The 15,887-nt window shown below is 45.0% G+C and overlaps 1 protein-coding gene across 8 annotated transcripts in view; it reads left to right on the forward strand.

The window, feature by feature from the left end:
- FLT4 (fms related receptor tyrosine kinase 4) overlaps window positions 1–15,887 on the forward strand; it is a 350,628-nt gene that overhangs the window by 47,972 nt on the left and 286,769 nt on the right. For 2 of the 8 annotated variants that reach the window (XM_056516984.1, XM_056516980.1), the window contains exon 1: window positions 2,710–2,839. The exons of 1 other annotated variant lie outside the window; for it this stretch is intronic. Coding sequence is in view for 1 of the 7 variants with exons in the window: in XM_056516979.1 (XP_056372954.1) it covers window positions 2,772–2,787 (16 nt within the window). In the remaining 6 variants the exon portion in view is untranslated. Of the gene's footprint in view, window positions 1–2,675; window positions 2,840–15,887 lie in introns of those variants that run through there. 5 more of the 8 variants (XM_056516982.1, XM_056516985.1, XM_056516979.1 and 2 more) reach the window with 5 other exon arrangements.

A 15,887-nucleotide genomic window follows, 5' to 3' on the forward strand; every position in this document is an offset into this window, starting at 1 on the left:
GTTGCAAAACTACAACTCCCAGCATGCCCGGACAGCCATCGGCTGTCCAGGCATGCTGAGAGTTGTAGTTTTGAAACCTCTGGAGGTCCGCAGGTTGAAGACCACTGCGGCCTTCGCCATCATCTCCCCCCCCTTCATCATCACCGCCTGTCAATCCCTTCATCAGTGGTCTTCAACCTGCAGACCTCCAGAGGTTTCAAAACTACAACTCCCAGCATGCTCGGACAGCCAGACCGGGGGGCCTGTTCTCCATGCTTCGGGCCCGGGCTAGTGACGTTGCCTTGACGATGACGCACAGGGACGTTGAGCATGAATGTCCCTGTGCGTCGTCGTCAAGGCAACGTCACTACTCCGGAGTCGGGCCCGAAGCGCGGAGAAGAGGCCCCCCCGGTGAAAATGGACAGCCTGCAACGACTAACCATCCCCACCGGACGGTCCCTGCAGCACAGATGGCCTGGACCAGCTCACCCTAACTTCCCGCCGAGGGGAGGTGAGTACATAACAAAAGGGGGGCTGGATGATGACGAAGGCCGCAGTGGTCTTCAACCTGCGGACCTCCTGAGGTTTCAAAACTACAACACCCAGCATGCTTGCTGGGAGTTGTAGTTTTGCAACATCTGGAGGTCCGCAGGTTGAAGACCACTGATGAAGGGATTGACAGGCAGAGAGTTCACTCGAGTATAAGCCGAGGGGGGCGTTTTCAGCACGAAAAATCATGCTGAAAAACTCGGCTTATACTCGAGTATATACAGTATTTTTTTTTTATTTTATTTTTTATTTTTTTATTGAATAAAATGTGACAAAAAAGCTGCATTTTTGGACTTTTTTTTTTTTCTACGATTAGGCTCTTTACCGTACGGGATCATTAACATTATATGTTGATATTTTGGACATTTATGCACGCTTTTGGGGGATGAAAAGGTAAAAAGGGACAATTTTAATTTTTATTGGAGGAGGGGATTTTTGCATTTTTAAACTTTTTTTTTACATTTAAAAAGCATTTTTTTTACACTTTTTATGTAATACTGTTCAGTGCTATACATAGGGCATAGCACTGATCAGTATTATCAGTTATCTTCTGCTCTGGTCTGCTCGATCTCAGACCAGAGCAGAAGACCCGAGGAGACGGCCGGAGGCAGGTGAGGGGACCTCTGGCCTCCATTACAGATGATCGGATCCCCGCGGCAGCGATGCGGGCGATCCGATCATCTATTTTAACATGCGCATAGCCGCAGATGCCGTGATCTGTATTGAACACGGCATCTAAGGGGTTAATGGCGGATGATGTCGGCCATTACCGGCGGGTCCACGGCTGCTGACGCGAGCACCACTCCGATGCTCGTGGTCATACACAGGACGTAAATGTACGTCCTGGTGTGCTAAGTACCTCCACACCAGGACGTACATTTATGTTTGTGGTCGTTAAGGGGTTAATACAGTTTCCTTAGAAGGTGTATCTAAGCCAATCATGTGTGATACTGTCTATTGAGTTGGTGTATCTAAGCCTGTCATGTTTGATAAAATGCTGACGTGACCAATGCATCTAATCTCATGATAATTGACAGAATGCTGCTGAACCAGTGTGTATATGCCTACCCTCTGGGATAGTGTGCTGCTGTGCCCGTATATCTAATCCCGTGATAATTTAGATACTGCTGTTTATCTGTTATATCTAAGCCTATGTGAATTATCATGGGATTAGAGCAACAAACTATTAATTGTCATGAGATTGGATGCATCGGCCAAGATGAACTGTATCAAACATGAGATGCTTAGATACAATGGTTTAATATGATTACACGTGATATGCTTAGGTACTCCTGTGTAAGGCTGCATTCACACCTCGTTTTTACGTTACGGGTGCCGGATCCGGCTGAGGGAGGGGCAAACCGGGCTCTTCCGTGCCCCAGCCGGACCAGCGCTAAAATCCATTTACTTTAATGAGCCAACCAGAGTCAAACGGTGACTCCGGCCGGCTCATTTTTGACCCGTATGCGGTTTCCTAACCGGACCTAAAACCGTAGTATACTACAGTTTTAGGTCCGGTCACAAAACCGGATACGGGTCAAAAATGAGCCAATGAGTCACCGTTTGACTCTGGTCGGCTCATTAAAGTAAATAGATTTTAGCGCTGGTCCGGCTGGTCCGTTTTACTCTGGTCGGCTCATTAAAGTAATTGGATGTCAGTGCTGGTCCGGCTGGGGTATGGGAAAGCCCGGTTTGCCCCTCTTCCAGACCCGTAATGTAAAAACGAGGTGTGAATGCAGCCTAACAGACAGTGTCAGACATGCTTAGTCAAAATGTTATGGGCTTAGATACACTGGATCATAATAGACTTTGATATTTGTTACCTTTTTATTTGAAAATAGGAAAAATAAAGAATTGTTAAAAAAAAACAATAGACTTTGATATAAATATATAAATAGCACTGTTAGAATTGTCATGGAATAGATACATTACCTCGGGGTCTTGGTACCATCAGATTAGGTGCATGTGCATAGAGAAACTGTATTAAACATATTCTTAGCTACACTGGCCCAATAGACGGCATCAGATATCCTAGGCATAAATACAGCTGCTCAGTTGACAGTATCACAGATGAAAGGCTTAGATACACTGGAGAGACTGTACAGACCCAAACATTTTCTAATAAGAGGCTGTGACTGCGGTGCTCACAAGCCTGGAGTCCTTGCACACACAAGCTTGGAATCTGGAGGCGTGTCCTGTGCCTACACTGCAGACTGAACTGCCAATCTCAAGATGGCCCCCTCATGAGCTGTTTCCATGGTAATCCTCTCATGAAATAATGGCTGAATTTACAGCACTAATGCCTCCAAAGGTGATTTATGTCATGTTTGGTTAGATTTACCTTCTCCCTACTGTAATATATATGTATAGCTTGAAAGAAAGATTAAAAACATATATATATATATATATATATATATATATATATATATATATATATATATGAGAATCAACACGGTAAAGGAGGAGAGGAAAGTCATAAGAAAACAAACTACCACATGCACCAGCTTCAGCATGCACCTTATACTGTAGGCTTTTTGCTGTCAGCCTGGCCATTTGTGCAAGGTCTGTGGTCCATATGCAGATAGGGTTGCCACCTTTCTTGCAAAAAAAAATACCAGCCATGCTAATTTGCATAAAAAAATATATGGCCGACATTCATCATTGTCTTTAGACTGTTTTCTGTGTCTACAAAAGGCACAAAAAGGCGCAAGCAGGGTTTATTTGCACCTTTTTTGCGCCTTTTTGTTTACACATTTCTGCTGATTTTGAGTGGCAATCCACTGATTTTGGCAATACACATGATATAGAAGGGATTTATGAACTGTGCCTTTTTGTAAAAAGGCGCAAAACCACTGAAAAGTCTCTAAAACTACACAAGCCCAGACCTGGCGTAGCTTTTTAGTGTATGTGAAGAGAGAAATTTGAGAAATTGTACAAAATGTATCAAATGCTCAGTGAACATTTAATAAATTTGGTGCTCCTACACATTACCAGCACACAAAAAAAAACAGGTGTAAAAAAATGCTTCACTTACACCTACAATGATAAATGTGGGCCTATATGCGTAACATCACAGGATACACATTTGCGGGGGAAATTTTGTCCTAGTCTGACCGCTATAACTTTTTGCGCCTCGATCTGTAGTTTTTAACAGTACAATTTTTGTTTTGATATGACTTTTTGATCACTTTTTTATTAAATTCGGGAGTTACTGTTACTTACTAAATACAACTCCCAGCATGCCCTGATACAGCCTGTGGCTCAGCAGCTGCCCCAAACAAAAACTACAAGTCCCAGAATGTTGGACTATATAGTAGTCTATAGTATAGGTCAGTGTTTCCCAACCAGGGGTGCCTCCAGCTGTTGCAAAACTACAACTCCCAGCATGCCCGGACAACCGAGTTGTAGTTTTGCAACAGCTGGAGGCACTCTGGTTTGGAAACACTGGAATAGGTTATGGTGCAACATTCCGGGAGTTTGAGGATTGGTTGGATAAATATTGCATTGCCGGTGTTTTTAATATAAAATCCGACAGGGTGGCCAAATACCAGCCAGGTGGCAACCCTATATAATGCAGACAATGCAAGCCAAGGGCTGAAGATCCATATGTAGGCCAACTAAACCGGCAGATACGGGCAGGTAGGTGTAATGTCAGTTTTTATTTGGGCACACTTTGGCAGTATTTATTATTATTTAGATATTTCTACCGTATGTGGCGATATATGGGTGGTATATGTACTAAATTGCTGAGTTCTGTATGGAAGTGTTTATTATTGTGTGGCACTGTCTGGGAAAAAGATGGCTAAATTTCTAAGCAGACATATTGTTGAAATTTTAAAGTGCAACTACAATGTTGGTGCAAAGGCAGGATACACGTTAAAAACTCCCGGCAATCTACAGAATTGCTGATAGTCCCACTGATCAGTTTGTGCAATCTGAAGTTTACATGTAATAGTCCCTTATGGGGACTATAAAATTGTGTCAAAAAAGTTTTTTAAAATAGTTACTAAAAGTGATTTAACCCCTTCCCTAATAAAAGTTTGAATCACCCCCCTTTTCCCCATTTAAAAACAATGGCCCTGATTTACTATTGTAAACCCAACATGTTTTGTCGGGTTGTGCACCAGAAATTCTGTCTGCGCCAGAATGTGCACCAGAATTTGCGCCAGAATTTAAAAAATAACCTGACTAGCTCTCCATTTTACTGAGAAAATCCGAAAAGGGACGTGGCAGCCGGGGAAAGTGGGCATGGTCACCAACAAGGGGTGTGTCCCTGACATTTTCATAAAAACCCAACATATTTACTAAGGTTTCCACAGAAAATGTAGTGGATTTAAGCTGAGGAAAACCTGACAGATCAGAGTATGGGCCTCATTTACTAAGCTGAAACCGACCAGTTTTTGTCTGGTTATTTTGTCTGAGACATGTCTGAGACATGTCTGAGACATGTCTGAGACATGTCTGAGACATGTCTGCGCCAGTGTGCGACAGTGTCACCTGAAAAATACGACAAACCCGAAAAAGGGGCATGGTCTGTCGCAAAAGGGGGCGTGGTTGGTGGTTTCACAACTCGACCGATTTACTATGGAATTCACAGAAAATCCTGTGGGTAAATGGCTGGAAATATCGACCTAAAAATAGCTGGTCAGAAAATTTTCCCGACTTTTCCCAATAGTGAATAGAGAGGTATCTTGCATGTCTGAATCAACTTTTCCCACTAGTAAATACCCGAAACTCTTAGTAAATGAGGCCCTATGTGTAAAAAAAGCTAAATTTAGGGAAAAGTGCAAAACCTTAGTAAATACTGTGGAGAAAAAAATAGTAGGGAATTAAAACCCACAAAGAAAACTACACAACACTCTTAGTAAATCAGGGCCAATATGTAAACAAAAATAAACATAAACGTGTGTTATCGCCATGTGCGTAAATGTCCAAACTATTAAAATGTAATGTTACTTTAACTGCACGCCAAAGTCTAGAATTAGATAAAAGAACACAAGTTAGTTTAAACAATTTATTAGTTTAATAGAGATAATCTAAATATAGAGATAGAGATAATCTAAAATATAACAATATAATAAAAAAAGGTCAAAAAGTATAGAAATGACTTGCGGTCCACAGGGCCCTTTTGTGCCGCTATAGTCAGTTTGATAATAAAAATTGTAACTTATAAACAATGTTAGGAAAGAAATGTATAGATTTGTGTAGCTCACTTAGTAGTAGATTGTAGTGTTGCTCGCGAATATTCGCAATTCGAATATTATTCGCGAATATCGCATATTCGCGAATTCGCGAATTTCGCGAATAAAGCGCTATATATTCGTAATTACGAATATTCGTTTTTTTTTTTTGTTTTTTTCTTCACAGTACACATCACAGTGATCACCCCTCTCTGCTTCCAGCTTGTGTGGTGTAAAGAAGGCTCTAATACTACTGTGTGAGACTGGCGTGCGATAAATCGCATATGCGAAAATTCGCATATACTAATTTTCCGCATATACTAATTTTCGCATATGCGAATGTTCGCATATGTTACTTTTTGCATACGCGAATTTTCGCATATGCGAAAATAAAACGAGAATATAACGAATATGCAAATATTCGCGAATATATGACGAATATTCGTCCATATATTCGCGAATATTCGCGAATTCGAATATGGCCTATGCCGCTCAACACTAGTAGATTGTACCTGAGGTTAAAGGTGTTGCCTTTACCCAAGAAGGCCTATAATTAAAATGTATGAGGGTATATAAACGTAATTTATATAAAACCAGTCCTCAAGGTACAATTTGAAAAAAGAGAAAAGAAAAAAGAAAAGAAAAAGGAATATAAGAAATAAGAGTTGGTCCAGAAAAAGTTAATATGTGGTATTTATTGATTGCAACAATTATTTAAAATATAATATAGGACAACCTATTAAACCTCAACAGGGCCCTTGCATGGGGTATAGGGGTCCAAAAATGAGAATGGTAAAATGGAAAAAAGGTAAAACAATTATGTGGAGATAAAATATAATAAAATATAGTAATATACTGTATATCGAAAACAGTTATTGGCAGTCTCTGGTGTAAATCGAATTCATTAGTTTGAAGCGCTTGTTAAAGGGTGCCTGAGATGTTCAGCATTGGAGTGGAAATATACTGTAGTAATGAGCTGGCGATCTGTCTCAGTTCATTCAGAAATTAGCATACAGATTTGCCGCAATGGTACAGTGTGACAATGTTGGCACAGTTCATGTGACAGTGTGTGGATATTGTCAATCGTCGGTAGATGATACAATGTTGCCAAAGGACTGTGCTGCACTGCAGTATCGTACGGCTGTTTGTAATAGAGTTCGGTGCACAGCACCACTCACCGGCTCCTAGGAAGAACAAGACGGGACAGACTGGCACGGCTGGGCAGTCGGCACAGATGGAAAAGTGACTGTCCGGCAGTTGGATAGCTAAGTCCTGGGCTGGCACGGCTGGCGTCCGGCCTGTTGAGGTAAATGTCCTAGGACTCTGGTTTGCCGTTGGATGTTCCGGAGCTAGTTTCGGGAGTGGTGATCTGTGGTGGAACATCCAACGGCAAACCAGAGTCCTAGGACATTTACCTCAACAGGCCAGACGCCAGCCGTGCCAGCCCAGGACCCAGCTATCCAACTGCCGGACAGTCACTTTTCCATCTGTGCCGACTGCCCAGCCGTGCCAGTCTGTCCCGTCTTGTTCTTCCTAGGAGCCGGTGAGTGGTGCTGTGCACCGAACTCTATTACAAACAGCCGTACGATACTGCAGTGCAGCACAGTCCTTTGGTAACATTGTATCATCTACCGACGATTGACAATATCCACACACTGTCACATGAACTGTGCCAACATTGTCACACTGTACCATTGCGGCAAATCTGTATGCTAATTTCTGAATGAACTGAGACAGATCGCCAGCTCATTACTACAGTATATTTCCACTCCAATGCTGAACATCTCAGGCACCCTTTAACAAGCGCTTCAAACTAATGAATTCGATTTACACCAGAGACTGCCAATAACTGTTTTCGATATACAGTACATTACTATATTTTATTATATTTTATCTCCACATAATTGTTTTACCTTTTTTCCATTTTACCATTCTCATTTTTGGACCCCTATACCCCATGCAAGGGCCCTGCTGAGGTTTAATAGGTTGTCCTATATTATATTATATTATAATTTAAATAATTGTTGCAATCAATAAATACCACATATTAACTTTTTCTGGACCAACTCTTATTTCTTATATTCCTTTTTCTTTTCTTTTTTCTTTTCTCTTTTTTCAAATTGTACCTTGAGGACTGGTTTTATATATATATATAAACAATGTTAATTAGACCACCTATAAAGGACTAAAAGAATAGGATGTATAGCAAATGAAGCAGCGAGATTGTCCTATATCTCATACATGAAGTAGCAAGCTTGTCCCATACATGTGGAGTAATAACGGGTCACCACTGATTGGTGTTGGTTATGCAAAGTTAAGCTGCAGTCATCCACTTTTAATTATCCAGTGTATCCCCTGGTAATCTCTCAATATTGTATCAGCAAGACTGCTGAGACCCATTACCTGTTAACAATACCAAGTTACCCCTCCCCTTATTTACTAAATCACAGGCATAACAACAATATAACTCTTTGCGTGGATGAAGGTCGGCCACAGCTTTTTCATTTATAAATAACAAAAAATAACTCTAAACATATAAGCATATCAAACAAAGGCACTGATGGCTTCTTGTCACACTGGGAGGTACTGTCACACCTGCCGGTGTACAGGTCTACCCCAGGATGACCCGCATCCTCTTCTTCTTTTTCCGCCAGCTGTGACTTAAAATTATATAAAAACAGGGAGGGAGGGAGGTACAAATCTCCGGGTCAGTGGGATATATTGAGGTAAAGGGGGAGGAGAGCAACCATATATACCAATCACTGGTAACAGGAGTCGTCCCGGAAGATTGGAAATTAGCAAATGGATTGCAAGATGAAAAACAACATGGGTTTACTTCAGGGAGATCATATCACACAAATCTTATTGATTTTTTTGACTGGGTGACTAAAATAATAAATGGCAGAGGGGCAGTGGACATTGCATATCTAGATTCTAGTAAGGCTTTTGACACTGTCCCACATAGAAGAATTATCAATAAACTGCAGTCATTGAGCTTGGACTCCATATTGTTGAGTGGATTAGACAGTGGCTGAATGACAAACAACAGAGGGTTCTAGTCAATGGGGAATATTCAGAGCAAGGTCTTGTTGTTGTGGGTACCTCAGGGATCTGTACTGGGACCAATATTGTTTAATATCTTCATTAGTGATATCGCAAAAGGTCTCGATGGTAAGGTGTGTCTTTTTACTGATGACACAAAGATATGTAACAGGGTTGATGTTCCTGGAGGGATATAGTTACATAGATACATAGTTAGTACGGTCGAAAAAAGACATATGTCCATCAAGTTCAACCAGGGAATTAAGGGGTAGGGGTGTGGCGCGATATTGGGGAAGGGATGGGATTTTATATTTCTTCATAAGCATTAATGTTATTTTGTTCCAGGAATGTATCTAATCCTGTTTTAAAGCTGTTAATTGTTCCTGCTGTGACCAGTTCCTGAGGTAGACCGTTCCATAAATTCACAGTCCTCACGGTAAAGAAGGCGTGTCGCCCCTTGAGACTAAACTTTTTCTTCTCCAGACGGAGGGAGTGCCCCCTCGTCCTTTGGGGGGGTTTAACCTGGATCAGTTTTTCTCCATATTTTTTGTATGGGCCATTTATATACTTATATACGTTTATCATATCCCCCCTTAAATGTCTCTTCTCAAGACTAAACAATTGTAACTCCTTTAATCGCTCCTCATAGCTAAGATGATCCATGCCCCATATTAGTTTAGTCGCGCGTCTCTGCACCCTTTCCAGCTCCACAGTGTCCCTTTTATGTACAGGCGACCAAAACTGAACAGCATATTCCAGGTGAGGCCATACCAATGCTTTATAAAGGGGGAGTATTATGTCCCTGTCCCTTGAGTCCATGCCTCTTTTGATACATGACAATATCCTGCCGGCTTTGGAAGCAGCAGCCTGACATTGCATGCTATTCTGTAGTCTGTGATCTACAAGTACACCCAGATCCTTCTCTACCAGTGACTCTGACAGTTTAATCCCCCCTAAGACATACGATGCATGCAGGTTATTAGTACCCAGATGCATAACTTTACATTTATCCACATTGAACCTCATTTGCCAAGTGGATGCCCAGACATCTATCCAAGTCATCCTGTAACTTATGCACATCCTCTATAGACTGTACCGTGCTACAAAGCTTGGTGTCATCTGCAAAGATAGAAACAGAGCTGTTAATGCCATCCTCTATATCATTGATAAATAAATTAAACAACAGCGGGCCCAGTACTGAACCTTGGGGTACACCACTAATAACCAGGGACCAATCAGAGTACGAATCATTGACCACCACTCTCTGGGTACGATCCATGAGCCAGGGTTCAATCCAGTTACAAAAAAAATTTCCAAACCCAAAGACCTTAACTTACCTGTCAGACGTCTATGAAGGACAGTATCAAATGCTTTAGCAAAATCCAGAAACACTATATCCACAGCCATTCCTCTGTCAAGGCTTCTACTCACCTCTTCATAAAAGCAAATTAGATTGGTTTGACAACTTCTATCCTTAGTAAACCCATGCTGGCTATCACTTATAATACTATTATCCCCTATGTATTCCTGTATGTAATCCCTTATAAGTCCTTCAAACAATTTACCCACAATGCACGTTAAACTTACCGGTCTATAGTTTCCTGGGGAAGACCTAGAGCCCTTTTTGAAGATTGGCACCACATTCGCATTGCGCCAGTCCCTTGGCACAATATCAGACACCAGAGAATATCATGAACAGGGGTACAGATATTACTGAACTTACCTCTCATGCCAAATGGAAAATAATTTAGGAAAACTAGAAGAATGGTCAGAACTCTGGCAACTGAAATTTAATGTGGAAAGTGCAAGATAATGCACCTGGGGCGTAAAAACCCTCGGGCAGAATATAGAATATTTGACACAGTCCTGACCTCAGTATCTGAGGAGAGGGATTTAGGAGTAATTATTTCAGAAGACTTAAAGGTAGGAAGACAATGTAATAGAGCAGCAGGAAATGCTAGAAGAATGCTTGCATGTATAGGGAGAGGTATAAGCAGTAGAAAGAGAGAAGTGCTCATGCCGTGTACAGAACACTGGTGAGACCTCACTTGGAGTATTGTGCGCAGTACTGGACGCCATAACTCCAAAAAGATATAGAAACGATGGAGAGAGTTCAGAGAAGAGCTACTAAACTAGTACTTGGATTGCAGGATAAAACTTACCAGGAAAGGTTAAAGGATTGCAGGATAAAACTTACCAGGAAAGGTTAAAGGACCTTAACATGCATAGCTTGGAAGAAAGAAGAGACAGAGGTGATATGATAGAGACTTTTAAATACATAAAGGGAATTAACACGGTAAAGGAGGAGAGCATATTTAAAAGAAGAAAAACTACTGTGTTTCCCCGAAAATAGTACCTACCCCGAAAATAGGCCCTAGCCGGATTATCGGGGTGGGCTGCAATATAAGTCCTACCCCGATAATAAGACCTAGACCAGTGGTCTCCAATCTTTAACTTACCTTCGTCCTCCGTTCCCCCGTTGCTAAGGAACCGGCCTCGCTGTCCTCCGCTGTTCTCGCTCGCCGGCCGGCTTCTTACATGACAGCCGGCTCAGCCTATCATCGGCCGAGGCGGGACATCGCTGCGGCCAGTGATAGGCTGAAGGCTCTGAGACGTCACAACACCAGGAAGCAGCAAGAACAGCGGAGGGACCATGAGGCCGGTGCCTTAGCAACTTGGGAACGGAGGACGAAGGTAAGTTAAAGATTGCTTTTTAATATTTGCAGCCCGGGCACAGGAATAGATACTGCGCAGCGGCTGATAATTATTTTGCAGGGGGGGAGAGAAGCTGCGCTCGCGGGTGACAAATGATCAGTACCCCGATGTGGGGATTGTGGGGTGCAGCGCTGGGCTGATAAACCGGCGGGGGTGGGGGGGGTTAGGGACGTTGGGGGGCATTTACAACCTCCCCCCCCCCATTATCATCATGTGATATGCGCAGCTCGCGCATATCACATGATGATAATGGGGGGGGGAGGGTAAATACCGTGGAACCGCCATGTTGTTCAATGTGCATACCATAGATAAATAAGCCCTACCCTGAAAATTAGCCCTAGTGTGTTTTTTGGGGCTAAAATTTATATAAGACCCGGTCCTATTTTCGGAGAAACACGGTACCACAAGAGTACATAGTTTTAAATTAGAGGGGCAAAAGTAATATCAGGAAATCTAACCAGATCCACTCGCATCATCGTCAGAAGCTCCGCCAACGGTGTAGAACACAAATCATTGCCCCCGACGTGCAGGGCAAGCAACAGCGGACCCCAGGACAACCGACTTATGCTTACTACCTCCGCCAGAACCTGGGGCCACCTCAACCCTCTCGATGCCTCCACTCCCTGGAAACCCAGGCTCCTGCTGCCAAGACGGGTCTCCGCACGTTGAGCAGCACTAAAGACATAAGAGTGCCCAAGCACCCAAACCACCGGACGAGCACCATCTGTGAAAACAAAACTAAAAATCAACCAACAAATCCGGACAGATATACCTAGCATAGCAAGTGGACCGCCAGTGCCCCACGCGCTGCACCTCCACTTCCGGCAAACCCGGTCTGACAAACCCGATCCGAAAAGAATACGTACCGAACTCACGGAAGTCCAACCGCACCGAAGACAAACAGTGCTGAAAAACTGATAAAAACTGAAATTGCGTAAGCAGCGAGGCATCCTCATGCAAAAGAAAAGACTGCCCCACAGGCCAGGAGGCCAAAAAAAGGACACCAAAAGAAAAGGACACGCCGCCCCCCGACACTGCATATAACACAAGCCAAGAGCCACAGCCCGCTTGATCAGTCTTGAATTTGCGAATACGCAATCGCACAAAGCCATCACCAAGAAAAACATCCGATTCTACCCAGGCCCTCAGGCCAAAAACTGGAGGGCAGGAGCAACTCCCCAATATGCGTAGCCCCGAAAAAGGCAAGGGCAAAAGCCGTGGAAAACAAAAAAGATTAAAAAGTCGACACACATACCCCCCGCGTCGCCTCCACCAACCAACACAGAAGCGGAAAAGAGACTGGGCGCCTAATGTCAAGGCTAATCTGCCCACGGGCCCACCCCTTAAGGGCCTGATGGGTGACAAAAAACTTTGTGACATCCGACCAGCCCAGGAGCTGAAAATAAAAAGCAACCCCCACCACTGCGCAGCAACATCGCCAGACACCCCTCGAGTCCACAAGGACAGCAGGTAGTCCAACGTGACCTCCAGCCTATCTGGCATCACTCCCACGACATTGCAACCACTCACTAGCTCCAACCATTCAGCCCACACCTTACCATGGGACAACCACGTAGCAGGAGCCACCGAAGCTCGGACCAGTGACATCAGGCACGAGATCCCACAGGCTGCATGGACATGGATGACCCTCCAACTTGGCCTGAGGCAGCAGCCGCCGGAAATCCTGCCAAAGAAAGCGTGATAAAGCATCAGCAACCCGATTCTCCACACCCAGAACATGTTGAGCCCTGAATCAGATGTTAAATTTTAAACAGCGCAGCAGTAAACACCGCAGCAAACTGAGCACCGGGGGAGAGCTGGAAGAAAGGCCGTTAATTGCATGAACAACCCCAAATTTTCCGTCCAAAAACACACGCTGGCCAGTTAAGTCACGCCCCCAGAGTTCAACAGCAACAATTATTGGGAACAATTCCAATAAAACAAGATTGCGACACAATCCAGAGGCCTTCAAAGATTCTGGCCACGCCTCAGCACACCAACGAGAACCAAAGACTGCACCGAAACCGACCACACCAGCTGCGTCCGTGAAAAGGGCCAGCTCCCCACTCGTAACAATGGAGGCCCGTGCCTGTGCCCCGTGAAAAGCAAGCAACAGCGAACGCAGACGCTCCTCCTTGTCCAGAGGGAGGCGAAAGACCATGTCCAGCGTGTCAGACTCAATACCTAGAAAAGACAACACTGTACAAGGGCCCACCGTCTTATCCTCGGACAAAGGGACGCCAAAACGCTCCATGAAAAACCTGAAAGTATGAATCAAAAAACGGCAATGGGCAGAATCACCCGGACCTACAAAAAGAAAATCATCAAAATAATGCCTCACAGACGAAGAACCAGTCTCATATCTTACCACCCATTCCAGAAATGAGCCAAAAAGCTCAAAGTTGTGACAAGATATGGAACAGCCCATTGGAAGGCACGCATCATAGAAATAACCCCCACTGGAAAAACAACCTAACAGGTGGTGACAATCGGGGTGTATGGGTAGGAGGCGAAATGCAGCCTCAACAACTGACTTAGCCAACAAAGCACCCCAGCCTTCCTTCCTTACCAACTCCACTGCTCTGTCAAATGACACATATTGCACAGAAGAATTCTCTTCCTTGACTCATTGACCGAAAAAACAACCGGATTTGAAAGGTGGTGAATCAGGCGGGACTTCCCCGCCTCCTTCTTAGGCACCAAACCCAAGGGAGAAACCCTGAGATTTGGGAAAGGAGGGGATGGGAAAGGGCCTTCCATCCGACCCTTAGCCACCTCATCAGCCAGCTTATCCCTAGCAGATTTAAGATTAGGTGCACAACGGGGAGAACTATCAAACAAAAATGGGATAAAAAATCCAAATGTAAAACCAAAGCGCAACCGTTCGGCCGCCTCCCTGTTAGGATACAGGTCGAACCAAGGCTCCATTGTGACCACGCTTACCGGGGTCCTTTTGGTCACCAGGGGCCGCAGGCTTACCAGGCAATTTTGAGGAGGGGCGGGGACACTTGATGGCAGCATGAGCGCCCCCGCAGGAGGAGCACACATGCTTGTACTTGCACAGTGGCCTTCATTGAAGAGCCAACAAGCCCCCGGGCGACGCATGGCCACCGAGCTGTGCCCGGACACTTGTCCAGCCGCAGTAGCCCCGGGCTGAAAGGGATGCACCTTAGGGGAAAGCATGAGCCGCAGCCACACATCAGAAACCTTGACACTCTATCCCATATCAGGTTGAAGGGCCAGAAGCCTCCTGAACTCTTCATCATACCGCCACCACGCCGAACCGCCGTGTGACTTGTAGGACGAATGGATCATGTCCTGATAAATAAAAAGCTCAACACAGTGTTCAGGGATTTTCTGGCCCATCACACATCTCAAAATGCTAAAAGCTTACGGTCAAAAGACTGCTCACCCAAAGCCCTACGCTCCTTATCCACTTTATGCTGGTCTGCCGATATGAGGGACCAAATATCCACATACCCATTCCCCCAAATCTTCTCCTTGACTTAATTTGCTAAGTGAGAACCAAGGGGACTAACGCCATAAAAGAAAGTATCTTTAAGCTCACTAGCCCTAGGAGGGGGAAGAGGGGGACAGTTTGCACAACCGAACCAGTGGAGGACAACTGATCAGCCAAGGCCCTAAGGTCAGGCACCAATGTGGAACCCACACCCTGCCCCCCAAGCCCCGGAATAGTTACACTCACCAGGTCCAGTAGAGGTAGAAGGAAGAGGAACCACATGAGGAACATCACCACCACTGGCAGTGTGGGGCAATGGCGCATCTGTGACCGCCCGACGGGAACTCAGTCGCCGCCCCGAACGGCACCTGAAACTGCGTCGAGAGCCATCATCTGAGGACACAGATGAACAGGAGGAGCCAAATGAAGAGGGAGACCTCCAGCGGCATGAAGCACAAGAAGCTCTGGAAGACCTGCGGTAATGCCTCCTAGATCCAGAGCAAGAGTGGCGGTGACCATGCATATGCCCCCTCTGGATCTAGAGGGAGATGAACAGCAGGACCTCATGTGACCACACTCCCTGCTCCCCCTGGGGGCCTCCAGAGGAGCAGGAGGAAAAGGAGCCGGAGCAGCTGCAGCAGCAGGCATTGCAGTGGCAGCAGGCAAAGGTGGGGGAGGCATTGGCAGCAAGAACTGGGGAGGGGAAGGGCCTGGGGAGCCTGCAGCTCAGCTGCAACCTCCAGAGATGGAGAGAACAACAGGGGAGAGGAGGCAGCAGGAGGAGCCATAACTGGGAGACCAGTGGAGGCCTCCGGCGCTGGTGGCTGTGAGGGGGGTACCGCTGACTCTCCCGAAGACCCGGAGCTAGCATGCGCTCCCATGCTGCGGCCATGAGGTAGCTGTGAGGACGGGGGGGGGGGGGAGCAGGAAGCGTGCAAGACTAAACGTGCTTGCAGCTGCGC

This window comes from Hyla sarda, chromosome 4, assembly GCF_029499605.1.
Source record: "Hyla sarda isolate aHylSar1 chromosome 4, aHylSar1.hap1, whole genome shotgun sequence".
Taxonomy (NCBI): Eukaryota; Metazoa; Chordata; class Amphibia; order Anura; family Hylidae; genus Hyla; species Hyla sarda.